Source organism: Pipra filicauda, unplaced genomic scaffold, assembly GCF_003945595.2.
Source record: "Pipra filicauda isolate LSUMZ 115617 unplaced genomic scaffold, ASM394559v2 scaffold390_size662804_pilon, whole genome shotgun sequence".
NCBI lineage: Eukaryota > Metazoa > Chordata > Aves > Passeriformes > Pipridae > Pipra > Pipra filicauda.
In genome coordinates, this window is record NW_024104521.1 from 361195 (window position 1) to 374109 (window position 12915).

At 41.6% G+C, this 12915-nt stretch overlaps 1 protein-coding gene across 6 annotated transcripts in view; it reads left to right on the plus strand.

Annotated features, from left to right (window-relative positions):
• The window catches only part of ARMH3 (armadillo like helical domain containing 3), a 127365-nt gene that overhangs the window by 6375 nt on the left and 108075 nt on the right, over positions 1-12915 (plus strand). For 5 of the 6 annotated variants that reach the window (XM_027721688.2, XM_027721696.2, XM_027721705.2 and 2 more), the window contains exons 2-10: positions 776-887; positions 1354-1410; positions 1528-1674; positions 3473-3580; positions 4699-4791; positions 5654-5728; positions 6396-6482; positions 11202-11258; positions 12281-12324. In XM_027721688.2, coding sequence (XP_027577489.1) covers positions 786-887; positions 1354-1410; positions 1528-1674; positions 3473-3580; positions 4699-4791; positions 5654-5728; positions 6396-6482; positions 11202-11258; positions 12281-12324 — 770 coding nt within the window. In that variant the 5' untranslated portion in view covers positions 776-785. Of the gene's footprint in view, positions 888-1353; positions 1411-1527; positions 1675-3472; positions 3581-4698; positions 4792-5653; positions 5729-6395; positions 6483-11201; positions 11259-12280; positions 12325-12915 lie in introns of all 6 variants that reach the window. The other variant, XM_039385039.1, reaches the window with a different exon arrangement.

Here is a 12915-nt window from a genome sequence, read left to right on the forward strand (position 1 = left end):
CAATTAATGACAGTAAAACCTCCTTCTGTTTTTAGAAAACCCTTTACTGTCAAATAAATAATGAAATTCATCTGGTTTAAAAAAAAAAAATCCCTGCAAAGCTTCTCCCCAGTGTTCTTCCATTCTCTTCCGAAACCTGAACCACATGGGATGCTTTAGAGGCTGGGGTTCCTCTCTGGCTTGATTTGCAGAGCAGCTGCCGCAGAAGAGATGCCAAGATGCAGAGGTAGGGATGAATAAGGGTGGCAGGAGTGCTTTAGGGAGGCTTTCCTAGTGTTGGATGCCACCTCAGAGTGCAAAAGCCGAATTTGAAGTGCTTTGGTAGGAAGCAAATTGAACAGGTAAGAGAAGACTTTTTCAAACAGTTTCAGGAGCTTTTAGTCACCAGATGCCCTTGAGGCTTGAACAGCATCAAAAAGGACTGGGTATCCATTTGATATCAAGTATCACAATTCCTCCAAAGATATTAAAAAATATGTAATTTTTTAGATGTAAACTGCATTGGTCTGGATCATGAATCAGTTTCTAGCAGAGAAGAATTAAGAAAATTTATCCATAAGGAGCTTATTCTGTTTCTGCCTGTGTCTGGACTTTTGCATATGTCTTTGAAATGGGATATAGGACTAGATGGGTCCTTTGATCTGATTTCTTATCTGGTATAGTTAAAAGCCCCTACTTGCAGCTTGTCAAAAAGTCTCATGGTTAAGGCAGGCCAGATATGCCTTGAAGAAAAGTTCAAGTTTTCTGAGCCCTTTTTGTCTGTTCTTACCTTCAGGGTATACAGCATGGCCCAAACAGAGAAGAAAGGTGGACTGCTCCGGAAATCTTCAGCCTCCAAGAAGCCATTGAAAGAGAAAGTTGTGTTGATGTATGATGAGATTTTTACGGTAAGGAGTTGAGCATCTCTTCTTTGAAAATGCTGTGTTGTTTTCTTGGTTTAGTTTGTGCTGAGGGTTCTTTATGTGAGATTTGTTTCCCAAGGTAAGGCCTGCACAGTGTAGGCACACGCTTCAGGCTCTCCTGCTGTCATGCAGAGCTCTGTATTCTGCTCTCTTAAGGTCACTTTGTCCTGTTGTTTACCAGAACCATTTGTGATCTGTGGGAAGCCGTGGCTTTTCCAGTATTTCTCAAAAAACATCTCAGTAAATAAACAGAGGCATCCCAATTGAGAGCTACTTCCGTTGGTCCTTCTGTTTCTGGGAATCCCTGTAGCCAGAATTCTGCACTGTGAGACTGCTTGTTCATCCAGTAGGGTGATGTTGACTCTGAGCTACCCATGATAATGATTTTCTTTAAATTCTGTCTGAATGATTTTTTCTTATTTGCCTTCATGGCTGTTCCTTTTCCTTTCAGACAGAGGACCCCAGTAAATGCAACCCTCGGTTTTGGGAGGAGCTATTTCTCATGAAGGTAACCAAATTTGAACATCCTCTGATGTACTGCTGCTGTTCTGCCAGTGGCAAGGACTTGTGTTTCTAAGGTGTCAGTGAGGGTGTAACATGCATGAACTGCTTCTTAACCTGACAGGTCAACCTGGAGTATCTGGAAGGCAAGCTGGAGGCTTTGGATGGGGAAGAGTTAATGAAGATAAAAGATAACATCAACTGCTTGTTTCAGCACTGCATCCAGGCCCTGGGTGAGGAGCACCCAATCAGAGTGGTCAATGCATTACAGGTACTGCTGGGAGACAGGCAATGCTGTCTTTTCCTTCTGATGAGGCAATATATTTGCTGCTCATTTCTTTGCTTCTGAGGAGAAGTGATGTCTACAGAACAGTTGCTACTTACTGCCTGTGGAGGTTACAAACATTCATAGTCTCTTTACTCTTTGCAGAGCAATAGCTTGTTTCAGAATTCAGGAGGATCTGGTGAAGAGACAAGGGGGCTTGTGCACACTGCAGGCTGTCAGTTTGACATCTCAAGAGTGCTTACTCTGTGTAGCTTTGTTATTCTACTTTCACCTGTTCTCACTCATTTCAGCTGCATTTTTGAATTTCCGTATGGGTCGAAAAATAAATAAACCTCTGGAGAAGTTAGTGTGAAATTTATACAGGAAACTGTCCCAGCTGGACACTTCCTAATTGGAAACTGTGAACAATTGTCACCCAGAATTAACAGCCATTTTCCTGCAGGTTTTTCCTTACCAAAGTTCTGCTGTCCCATGTCTCATATGGGAGACTCCCCTCCTCAGTCTTGATGTTTGATGTTATTAGTTCACAAGCTCATTCTTACAGTCTGATGGATGCATTTGCTTCTCTCAGCTATAGGAGTACAGGATATGAATGTCAGGTTTGAAGAAGTTATCTGTAGTAGACACTGGACGGACAGTGAGCTGGGAAAAGTTGGTTTGAAACAGAATATTTACACCTCTGACATACAATCTTGCATTGTTTTATTATAATTTTCAGAATTAGTTTGAAAGGATGCTGTTAAATATTGTAGTTATAGCTACACAGACAGCTTAGCCCAGCCTTGAATTCCCCAACTTTTATCCAGACTCTTGGAAAAAGTTAGGGCAGGGCTAAGTCTAGAATACTGCTGTGTGTGTGTAAACTGGAGTGAGGCAACATGTCCTGAGCTTGAGTTAGGAGACTTATCCTTTAATCACTTTGATGTGGAAAGTGATCCTGAAGCCAAAACTTATTTAAGCAATCATTTCTTGAGAATGATTTTGGTGACCAAGGGCTTGTTTAGCCCAATATCCTGTCTCTCACAGTAACAAAAAAAAGGATGTCTACCTTATCCTTTTTCTTCTGTATAGTTCCAGATGTGTGCTAATTCCTTCAGGTCTGCTTGTCTCCAGCTTTACATCTTCTGAAACTAGTTACTTCTCACAGGTGAATTTAAGCTGGGATCTAAAACTGCAGTGGCTATATTGCTGCTCATTCCCCTCTTTGCAGGCCTGAGAGGTGCCTGATGACAAAAGTCACCACAGACATTTCCCTCTCTTGGGGCAAATTAGTCATGTCCATAAATTTTCCAGGGGGTCTGTTGGAAGCATGGTGTGCTGATACCTTTGTGTTGCCAGCGATCTCCAAGAACTTGGTATGATGCAGTAATCCAGTGCCTGCAACAAGAAACGTGAAGGAGGGAGTTAGGAAAGCTTAAGCTGCCTAATAACCTTGGAGACATTTCTTTTGGTGTGTTTGTTTGCTTTTTTGTTGCTGTTGACAAAGAGACAGTTTACTGGTCAGGCTTGGTTATAGCACTGTGGTAACCAAACAGAAATTTATACTCAAAAACTATGATCAAATGCATTCTTCTCCAATTTTTTTGAGTCTTCAGCATCCAAGATCTTCCTTAGAAGCAATAGAGGTGAAGGAGAGGTCAGACAAAATGTATGGCTTCCAGGCTGCTGGTATTAATTTCAATATCTGGGCTTTGCCAGTGCTAGGAGAGCATCATGCTGCAGGTGTTGCTACTGAGTTGGAGCTGTTGCCTTACATCTTACCTTCTGTTTTTTCCCTTTGCAGACTTTGTGTGCATTAATTCGGGGTGTCCATCAGAAGAACAAATCCACTTCTGGCTTTGACATCATCAACATGCTTGTGGGTTTTGATAAGGCAGAGCTATGTATGAAGGTGAGGCCCTGGCAATGTAGAGGAACAGTTTGCACAGCAGCTGTGTTGCAGGGGCAGTGATTTATAGACACATGTGCCTACCAAGGTGCAGCTTTGGGGGGAGGTATTCCAGCCACTTACTAAAACCAGCTGTCCTGAAGTTCTTTACCTGCTAGTGGCACAAAGACACTTGGGCTCCCTCGGTTTGTTAGTAATATAATAGAATAAATATTCTTTTCCTTTAGTTCTACACCGTGCAGTCACACAGAAATTAAGAAATCTTAAAGCCAGAAAAGGCTGCCACAGGCCATTAGTACCTAGTATTGAACCTCATACCTTGTACTTAGTTTTTATCTGAGTCATATCCTGTGTTCTCACATTCCGTCAGCACATGTACTGCTTTAAAATTATTTGATGCTCTTCACTGTAAAGATGTTGAGTTTGGGAACTGACGAAGTAATCAGTGATGAAGCTGAATCCTTTTTGTCTCTTTCATCTCTCTACAACAGTGGCAATTTTTCTGCTCTATACAAATTGCAGTACATTGCGGAAAATATTAAGTAGTAATTTACCTATCAGAAATACATTTTTCCATTAAGAAAACTGTATTACCTGAAACTTAGTATTTGGAAAACAGTGTTGATGAATATCTGTAAAACAGTTATATAGGATCTATTTTTAATCATAACTTATATATGTACTGTTAATTGGAGGTATGCTGCTTACAAAAAAGTCTTTATTCCTATAAGTAAAATGGAATATAGAAAAAATAAAGCAGTGATATTACTGTCTTGCAAACAAAAACGAAAATCATATTTTGTAGAGCTCAGAATTACGTTGTGAATAAAATAATTTGTTCTGTGTATACAAAAATCTCATGTATCTAGAGAAAACTCTTGGAAAATGATCATGATGTTATGCCTGTAGTCATTAAAATGTAGTTAACACAAAACAGTGTTGAGAAACAATAGTGTGAATATGGCCTGTGTAGCAGTAATAATGGCTCAATTACTGATTGTGGAATAACATGGCTTTATATTGGTGCTCTTGTATTTGAATCTTTCAAAAAGTTGTTTATAAAAAAATATTTCAAATAATTTAAAATACTGCTTTTAAATAATGCGACTGTTGTTCTTCAGAATCTGATGGAGAGCTTGGACTCACTCCTTTGTGCTGAAGGTTCTGAAAGTCTCAAAAGCTTGTGTCTGAAGCTACTTCTCTGCTTGGTGACTGTAAGTAAATACCAGCTGTATAATAACTTCAGGGATTATGTGAGCCACATCTTGAGGGATGGAACTGTCTCAAAACTTGAGCAGAAGGCTGCAGTGTGAAGCTTAAGAAGGGCAAAGAAATTGTGAATGAGAACAAGGGTCAGTCCAGAATATGCATCATGGCTCTAACCACAATGCCAGTGCAGACTAGAATCCTGTAAGAGAGGTGCCTGGGGCAAAAGGGGAGAGGCAGGAGGAAGTGTCAATTGGATTCACAGGTGTGGGTTGTTCTAGGGAAAAAGATATTTAAGAAGTCTCAGATAAATGGAAATAATGGGAGAGGGCTTGAGGAAAGACAGAAAGTGTGGAGTAGACAAGAATGGTGAGAATGTGAAGAATGAGGAAGTTGTAGTAAATGGCCACTCATCAGCTCTTGGACGTGGTCAAACGTGAACTATTTTGACTGTGATAAGAGATAATTGAGTGTGGAGGAGGTCTTCACTGCCCTCTTCATGAGGGGGAGAGTTCTCAGTGGAACATATATGACCTGTTTTTCATTTTCTGCCTCCTGTGTAGAATGTGCAAGAGCTGATGGCTGTTGTCATGCAGCTGTGTAGGATACCAATGTGTGGAGGAAAGGGGGAGCTCTTAGAATGTGGGTCGTGCTTCTTGCCAGAGGGAGGGGTGGGAGGCAGGGCATATTTCTTTTATTTCATGTCTAACTCTACTGGTGGTCACACCTTGACTTGCTGACTAAGTGTGAGATTCTGGATAAATGTGTCCATCTGGGAGTAGAACTCTTGTGCTCCCAGTGTGTGCCAGAGGCAACTGCAGCATCAGTGGAGGCTTCGTGTGGGATTTTAAACCTTTTGTTTGTTCTCAGGTGACGGATAACATTAGTCAGAACACCATCCTGGAGTATGTGATGATTAACAGCATATTTGAAGCTATTTTACAGGTAAGGGTTCTTCCTTCACTGCAGGAGCTCTTCTTCCATAGTGAGAGCTTTCAGTGATGTATTTGCTTTTCAGCTTTAAGCAACACAGCTCACTGGCACTGTTGTTACTTCCATTCATAAGTCAGTCATATATATTTCTTTTAATGCTGTCTCCTCTGTACTCTAGTCTGCTGTTTTTAGTCACTACTGAGTATTTATTTTCACTTGAGACATTTCTGCACAGATAGAAACCGAACAGATTTCTGGGCTAATTTAGCAGAGAATTTCTGTATCAGAGAAACTTTCTTTCAAAAGGCAGTGGGGATATATCAAGGTTTTTTCTGCTCTTTGATAAAATATAGTTTTTAGAAGTGGAACTGAGCTTGGGGAAATCCAGAAAACTTGCACAAGTAATGTTGGTGATTCAGTGAGATACTGTTCAGTGCTGTTGAGAAATATATTTGCCCTTTATGTCCTGAAAGCGTATGTTCATTCTTTCTGTGATAAATAAGCTTCTCTGTGTGCATAACTTCCTGGAGATGCTGACAGTCCCTTGACCTTAAGTACCCTTTTCCAGATAGGACATAATTTGCTCTTACACATACATTTCATGGGTATGCACTTTCTGAGAGTCACTGCAAGCTTCCTGAAGCAGGCCTGAACAGACCAGTGTGATTGTTTATTCTAGATCCTGTCCAGCCCACTGAGTCGCAGGGAACATGGCTATGATGCTGTTGTCCTTCTGGCCTTGCTGGTCAACTACAGAAAGTATGAGGTAGGTGCCTTCTGGATAACAGAAACATTACTTCTCTCAACTTTATTAATTTAGGCTGGATTATTATTAAGGCAGCACACAGTACAGCTTTAGCACTGCACGCTGTAACATTTATCAGGACATCAGCACGGAGCTGCAGAAGCTTTGCAAGGCGGTCCTGTTATGCTGTATTTGTCTCTGATGTACATCTATAATCAAATGTGTATGATATTCCTACAGCTCATTATGCACCAGCATGAAAGAAACTACCTAGGGAATTTGCATTTCCTTCGTAGAAGCATTCTGAGGAAAGTTCTTTTGGAAGAGTTACTGTTGTGCCAAACCACCGTGTTTGCCTCTGTGCGTGTGAGTGTGCAGTTATACATATTCTCCAAAGTTAAATGGGCTGTCAGTCATCTTGGGCTTCAGACTGAATTTGTGATTCAGAACCTGACTAGCAGACTGAAAGAGCACAGATTCCCAGAAGAGATGGTGAAGCTGTGACCAAAGAATGAACTGAAACATCACAGCTAGTATTTCCAAGAGAAGTCTCTCTCTGTCTCTTTGACAGATTCCTCTTTGAGGAACTTTATTCATCTTCCTTTTTCTAAACCAGTTGTACTACTTCGTGGTCTATTCCCATTTTTTCCTGCTATTCATCACCTTGAAAAAGAAACATTTTGACTGTTGGAAAAACACCTGCTGTTGGCTTTTCTTTGCATGAGGCATGGTGCTTTAATGGTCAATTGTTTTTTGTTTTCCCAAGCAGGAATACCTTAATATACAAATGGGAAAGTTCTGGAATGCCCCTTCTTGAACTGAATTACTAGGAGGGACAGGCTTCAAAACCTACCTGTTTTTATAATGGATCTTGTTTTGAATTATGAATAGATCTAGAGAATATGCAAAGACAGGAGCTATACTTGGTGTGAAAGTAATGCCTGTCAATTTCTCATTCCTGTCAATGTTGTCAGAATCGTGAATGACAGGTTCTGTACAGCAATCTGTGCCGTGGTAGCGTGGAACAGGAGTTTGATTTCATTTTATGGCTATGAGGGAAGACTGTTGGCGATAACATGACTAAGGGTACTGATGGGGGCAGACTGGAAAGACCAGAGGTCTCCTTGCAAAGTTCAGACCAAAAGGTGGAGAGCTGTGTAGTCCCATCCCTGAGGTATGGATCCCTGTGGAATTCATCTTATGTCCTTTGTAAGGTAGAATGCAGTGAGTACATGAGACTTGTCCTCTGCTCTTTGCCGTAGCTTTCTGTGGAGTATTGAGTTGGAGTTGAGTGCTTTGGAGAACACTGTCCTAGATGTCTTGAAATTTGGCACTCAAAAGAAATTGTGATCCTTAAAAAGTACAATTCAGCTGAAGCAGATGTGTGGCAAGGGAAACTTCAGTTTGAGCAGTTTATCTGGCAAGGTTGAAAGCAACTCCCAGAAAGGTTTTATGTGACAATTGCCCAACACTGCCCTTTGTAGCAGTGCTACAAGCAAAGCCTGTAGTAATGCAGTCAGACTCTTTCTCCTTAAGTACAGTAGCTGCTTTCATTTGCTGTTATTTGACATTTAGAATCATTCTGGTGGTTGCCTGGTTGTCAATGTATTGTAGCATACATTTATGCCTCAAATGCTTTGAAATTTTCTTTTTAGCTAACTGTGCTGCAGCTGATAGGTTCTCTTTTTGTCTGAACTCCATTGGTTGCTAATTAGCCAACTGATTTCGTGTGTGTTTTTAGTGTGAATACCAGTGTGTTTTGCATCAGAATGTTCTTTCATATTTTTGGGATGTGAGTTTTGTAGTCTTCTCTCAAATTGTCTGGCAGCATGGAGTGTATCCAACAGCTCTTTGTGTCTGGTTATGTGCACTTGCCTCTCCTTGGTATAGACAACTGTGGGTGCTGAAGAGACACAACACTGGAGAGTTGGAAAGTTCATGGGTTTTTTTGTTTTTATTAAAAAAAAAGATCATGCATAACTGAAATTATTTTAAACAAATCTCTTTAACAAAAAGAGTAATTACTCAAGCTTCAGTTCCCTGCAGAATGACCTGCTGAATCATCTCTAATGAGTGTTCAGCGAAAGCTCTTGTGAGGAGTGATTGGGTGGACTCTGGCCTTCGTTTCTGTTACAGATGTGAAGATAAGTTAAGCACCCAAGTAGGGATTATACATGATTAGCTTGGGTTTTTTCTGCTTTCTCTACCTACCTAAAAAATTACTTCTCATGGATTTGTGTTAAAGGTCTCAGAGATGTGTTTGGGGGCATGGAGGAGATATCTCTCTCTCTGCCAGACTTGTGTACTTTCCCATACAATGCTCACTTTGTATGGCATGTCTCACCTGAGGATTACTTTAAAAATGACCTGGTAATGATCCCTCTGCAGCTTTATTTCTATGAGATTGTTGGCATCTAGTGATGGGTAGTTCATGGAGGACATCTCAAGTATTCGCAGATTCCAGGAGTTTGTGTCTGTATGTCATGCCTGACAAGAAGATCTCTATGCTATTTTTTGTTTGTTACCTGATGGCAGTGATAGGAAAAGACCTGTGCTGTCTGAATTGCTCAGAATCATATTTTTGAGTTCTTTCTGTCTGCAGGTAGAGGCAGAAACTGACAATTGGAAGCTTTCAAAATGCTATTAACTGCTTTCCAAGGCTGTTGCATGTCTGTGCATGTTGTGGAGTGGCAGGTGTAATTTAGACTTTTCACATTTCTGCTATGATTCCTGGTGAGAGGGGAACTGAACTCCGAAACAGCAGGAAAGCAGGCAGGGAGTATGGGGTGGGTTTGGTTGTGGTGCTTGTACAACTTGCAGGTTGCTGACGCTCATCATAGATGTGCAGACCGGTGCTCATGGACAGTACCTGGAGCTGTGGGCTCTCAAGGAGGAGCACGAGCAAACTGCATGTCCTGTGGGCAGCATGGGAAAGGTTCCCATCACACTGATACAGACTTGCATACCAGTGCAGTAGAGACTGCCTTGTCCCACACACCCCATACGGTGTGTGAAATACACTGAAATCTGCCTGCTGCTTGAGGAGTTAGGGAAGCCTAGAAGGAGGCATGGAATGTGTCAGGGGAATGGAATACTTCAGAGAGGAATTGTTAAAAAGACTTCTGCAGGTGTGGAAGTGACAACTGAAAAGACAGAGGGCAGAGATCCGTAGCAAGCTGGGCCAGCTTCATGACCCTCTCAGCCGTGCACTGCTGGCATCTTGCTGTCAAGAGACGGGAGACATGGAGCATGCATCTTGGAAAATCAAGGACAGTGGGAGTGTGAAAAATTGTTCACAGGCTGGAGATGACAAGGAACAACCTACTCTCCCTCCCTCTCTGTTGATGGGACTGAGTGTATGAGTAGGTGTCAGGTCAGCCTGATGGTGTTGGTCAGTGTAGTATCTCCCAGTTCGCTTATTCCCACATCTGGGAATTTGGGTAACTCTGCAGCCTCTAATCCAGGGTAGCCAGGGGCCATTGCCTGGAAAAGCCTCATCACTTTTATTGGTCATGAGTCACAGGCTGGCCTCTTCTGTGCATGAGCTGTTGTGTGGGAAGTTTCTCCCTGTTGAATGACTGAAATCAGCAAAACTAAGGTATATTTACAAGGATGGATTTTAATCCATATTTAATTATGACTTTGTGATGTTTGCTTCTGCTCCACAGACATTGACTAAATTTAATTTCTGAAAGGGAGCATGGTTGTACAGAGAGGACCCCATATTGTTACTCCATAGGAGCCTTTACTCCAGCCTCAAGGAAATGTCTTTGCATGGTTCATGCACGGCTGGGTTCTGTGTGAGTTTTGTGTCTTTTTCTGAGACAGTGGCAGGGCTGGATGCTGCTGGAGGCAGCTCAGAGGCTGGCTGAGCTTTGAACTGTTCTGATCAATTTCTTTTCTGATCCAAAGAGAAAGACTGATCCTCCCAAAGCACCAGATAGCTGAGAGTGGTGTTTTCTGATCAGCCTTATTTTTAACTTGCTGTCAAGCAACTGATGCGTGTTTTGTGTTTTATTCTTCCCATCACTTTGGGCTTACTACACAGACTGAGACTTTTCTTCCGTGTCTTGGTTTGAAATCAACTTTTTCTAGTTTTGTACTGACACATATAAACCAGGAAAAACAAATGTGCGTTGCTAATGTAAAATGCTTCCTAAATTATTAGCATTTATCTTTATAGATGGAGTCTGCATGCTTTGTTCAGCTAAGTTCAAGGAATTTATATTCTCCAGAGACTTCCAGCTCTCAGTGGTGTAAACAAAGTGTTGATCTCTAACCCAGCAGCAGATGAGTCTCTAACATTGCCTTCCTGGGTCCTCCTTCCTTTAAGCAATCTTTGCAAGGTGTTGCAGAAGGGAGATAGCAGAACGCTGATGTTCCATCGCAGCTTCACTGCCTGTTCCTGCTGCATAACAGTGTGTGTGTCACAGATAACAAGCTTGCAGGACAGCTGCTCCACTTTCAAGACTGACAGATGAGCTTGCAGAGGAGCAGAAACTCCCGTTCTCAATAAAATCGGGAGACTGCCTGGCTGAGCCAGTAGGAGAAGGTGTCCCAGGCAGCAGCCTTAGCATGTGCTGCGACTCCTGTTTCTTTGTGCGTATTCTACTTTACGGGACAGGAGACAGATTCTTCCCAGGTGGTTGGGTAAACTTGAAAAGATAATAGTGGTTTTTTTCCTGAAGGCTGAACTTACAAGCAATTTTCTTTCTTCCTTCCCCCCCTCACGCTGAGCAGTCAGTGAATCCCTACATTGTGAAGCTCTCCATCGTGGATGATGAGGCCACGCTCAATGTGAGTACTTGACTTGATTCCTCTGTGCTGCTGGGGATGCTCTTTCATGTGTGGTGTTAGTGGAATGAATGCAAGCACAGTGTATTGTAGAAATCAGATCTAGGAACAGTGCTGCTCTGAGAAACACCAGTACAGGAGTTGTTCAGCCCTGACTGTACTCTTGCAATGGGTTAGGGCGCTCATGATTTGGACAGTTTGATCACCAATAAATGGTGGGGGTGGTTAAAAAGCTAGGTAGCAAGAAACATGCTTAAAGTTGATCTGCTATACATTTATGAACTATCTATACACTATTTGCTGTCACATGCCAAAGGCACACGATGGCGTATGCCAGAGATCTCATTTCCAGTGCTATGTCACCCGATTTTACCAGTCCACAAGTCAATTCTTGTAGCTCAGTGGAAGCTTGTATTTGAGTCAAAAGTCCTGCAACATATTTTGGGTTGTAGCCACAGTCTTAAGTTTTGTAGCCTGGCCTGGATAAAAAGTGACAGCACACTGAGCTATGGAGGTCTGGACTTGGAAGCTGTTCCTTAGGCATGAAGTAAAAAGCAAGCTCCGTGCTAACTAAAGGGTGATTCTGAGTTAATTCAATTGGCTTGACAGAAAGGATGTTCAGTAGTTGTGGAATGGTGGAGGCTGTTTGCAAGAAGTTAAAGGTTACTAGTGTTTATGGCTCTTGTTTTGAATTTTTGGATGTCTTTCCTCTGACACCATCTTCCTTCTGAAGCACTTGGTGTTTTAATGAAGCTTCTTGAGTGAGTAAGCTGTCTGGAGATCCAAGGAGAGTAAATGTTCTCTGTTGAACTTAGTAATTAAATATATAACTTTAAATTTTGGTGTCTTGATTTTTGGTTTGTAATTTTGTTGTATCATAGCATGTCTTAATAGTTCAGACATCTACAAGGGAAATTCTTCATAGCATGCTAGGTTATCTGGGGGACAGCATTGCTATGTGTGTTCAGTGTGTGATTTCCTCCCTTGAGATTTGTAATGTGAAGTTTTTTTAACACTTTTTTCAGGGAATGGGACTTGTAATTGCCCAGGCTTTATCGGAATATAACAGGTAAAACCTAATTGTGTCTTATTTTTCAGTACAGGATAGTTGCTGTACATTTTCACAAACATTTTTTTGTGTGTTGAAGCACTTGTTTATCACTTAATAGGCTTGATGCACCCAGAGAGGCAGGGAATAGTCCTATGCTTTAGGATACTTTGACTCAGTTGTTGCTGTCATTGCAAGAGTGAATCCATCTCTACCAGCTGGGCTGATGTGCTTCAGGAGAGATCTTGCTCTAGGGGAAGATATCTGTTGTATGTTTTTATTGTCATGGATTTTACCTCTCTATGAACCTTGTGGAAAATCTTTGTTCCAAAGGAAAAGATCAATGATTTGCTGAGAACTTCTCTGTTAGAAAATGGATTTAACTGAAATGCTATCTAAAACAAACAGACAAACTAACAAATGTATCCAGGCCTGTCCACATGCCAGATCAGAGGTGATTAGGGCATGCATGTGCTTCCACATGGTGGAAAGCAGTAACTGCTGCTGAAGAAAGAGCCAGAAAGTCAGCAGCAGGGTAGCATGTTCTCAGCTTCATATGCAACAGCTCAAAATGTGTACATTTTCCCAAGAGGAAAGTGCTTCAGAAGAATT